General features: G+C 39.8%; 1 protein-coding gene across 1 annotated transcript; it reads right to left on the reverse strand.

Annotated features, from left to right (window-relative positions):
- Positions 1 to 419: 419 nt before the first annotated feature.
- K444DRAFT_518094 (uncharacterized protein) lies at positions 420 to 1244 on the reverse strand (the record flags this gene model as incomplete). Its single annotated transcript, XM_024873831.1, is given in 3 exon segments — positions 420 to 553; positions 566 to 822; positions 925 to 1244. Coding segments are annotated over 3 exon segments (711 nt in total), but the record flags the coding sequence as incomplete, so codon positions are not given.
- Between the last annotated feature and the right edge of the window lie 813 nt (positions 1245 to 2057).

The following is a 2057-nucleotide window of genomic DNA, read 5'->3' on the forward strand; positions in this document are numbered from 1 at the left end:
TTATTAATAGTAATAGTAGGAGTAGTAGTAGCTTGTTTAATTACTAAGTAGACCTCACATAGCTTAGAACTAGCTGAGTGGGTAGTACTAGAGCAGTTGGCGTATTTAGTAGTTATATAGGGGCATTTTTTATCCTTCTTTTTATAGATAGAGCAGAAATGGTTCTCTATTACGTGCTCCTTACCATATAGCAAGCACTTAGGGTCTTTTTTGCAAATAGAGTCTAAGTACCCGTACCCTGTACACTTAGTACACTATATAGTACTAGAGATAGTATGGTATTTTACTACTTTAGCAGAGATTCCGGCTATAAGGAGTCTGTTTTTAATAGCTCTATTAGCTTGAATCTCGGTAGGGAATACTACTACTACTAAACCGGCTCACTAGAGGCCTGAGTCTCTCTTTTCCTTAGAAGTAGCCTAATAGGGCTGGCCAATAGGCTCTAGACCCTTATTAAAGGTCTTGATCTTTTCTAGGACTAAGTCTATTTCTTCGGATATATCGAAATCACGAATAGGTAGACCGTAGATAATAACTTTATACCAGGGCTCTCCTTTTTATATACTTTTTACTAAGGGAAGCACCCCCTTTATAGTAGCTTCGTTTTGAACCAAAAAGTCAGAGTTGAACTCAGGGGTAGTATTAACTATAATATTACCCTTTGAGGAAAGAGAGACTATAGAGATTACTAGTCCCTTAATTCCCTTAGTACGGAAAGCATTATTAAGCAAATTGCAGACGGAAATAGCTGAAAACAAGCTAGCCTGCTCTATATGAGCTAGTAGGAAGGTGCTTTTCCTAGAGAGGGCTATAGATTTTGTACTAGTATCACGGGCACTAGAACCACTAGGTGGTTTCTTAGTATTACGAGCACTACCGCCACTAGTAAGTATACTAGGGCCTTTTCCTCCCTGATTTTTGGACTTAGTATATAATACTATAGTCCAGTCCTTTTCCGAGTATAGTAGTTCTTGAGTAGCGATTTTAGCCCAAGTAGGCTTTCCGGAGGTAGTTTTAGCTTGAATAGCTTGAGTATCTGGTTTAGCTTGAGTTCTTGCTTGAATTTCGATCCGTTTAGTAGCATTTTCGAGGTTTGCTACTTGGGAGGCTAGTAAAGTACTAGTATGGCGGATACGGCCGAATTCAGTATATTCTCTGAAGATTTCTACTAGATCTAGTAGTCGAGATTGCTGGTCATGTAACGGAGTAATAGTAATAGCTTTGACTATTAAGTCCCGGGCTTGACCAAATCAGTAATTTAAGCTTCATTTAAAGCTTGATTCTGGTACTAGTAGTGGTTTCCGTGGTTTTGGTATATTCCTTATTAATATCACTATTAAATCGCTCGAGCTAGGGCCCCGCTTTAGCCCGTTCTGGAGGGGCTCAGTCGAGCCGCACTAGCCGAATTAGGCTGAGGAAAAGGGGCTGCGAGTTCGTCTGAGGAGATGGGATTTATAGCTAAATCGAATGCGAATTGAGCTCCCTGGCTGAAAACGAGCTATGTGGGGAGCTAGTATAGCTCTAGCTGTCCGCTAGGGCCCTCAGGAAGCTCTCCGAGCTCTTGGGAGTCAATGGAGGGGGGGCTAGAGCCCGGGGGGTCAGGGGGGGCCATTTAGCCTGTTCTAGTTCTACTTATAGTAGGTTCTAGAGCCTGGGGCTAAAGGGCTGAAGTATATGGAGTGAGTTCTGAAGGTGAGTGAAGTGTGGGTGTGAAAGTAGGGGGGGTAAAAAAAACCGTCCTGGAGCTTTAGTATGAGCTTCTTATTTAGTTTATACTTAATATCTTAAAGACTAATACCGCTTTCTATAAATAGTTATAAGAAGAGAATATAGAACTCCTGAAATACTTAACTAGAGTATATTTAAAGCTTACTAAAGTTATAGTAAGTATTCTATATCTTATTAGAATTAGAGTATAGCTTCTTTAGGTAAGAATAGAGCTCTGAGAGCTAATAGTACTAATTCGGACTATTTTTGTCTATATAAGGATTAGTTAGGGCAAGAGTATTACTAGTAAGTTTACTAGAAATATAGATAATCTTAAGATTCTCTAAGGA

Source organism: Hyaloscypha bicolor (assembly GCF_002865645.1).
Source record: "Hyaloscypha bicolor E unplaced genomic scaffold K444scaffold_15, whole genome shotgun sequence".
Taxonomy (NCBI): Eukaryota; Fungi; Ascomycota; class Leotiomycetes; order Helotiales; family Hyaloscyphaceae; genus Hyaloscypha; species Hyaloscypha bicolor.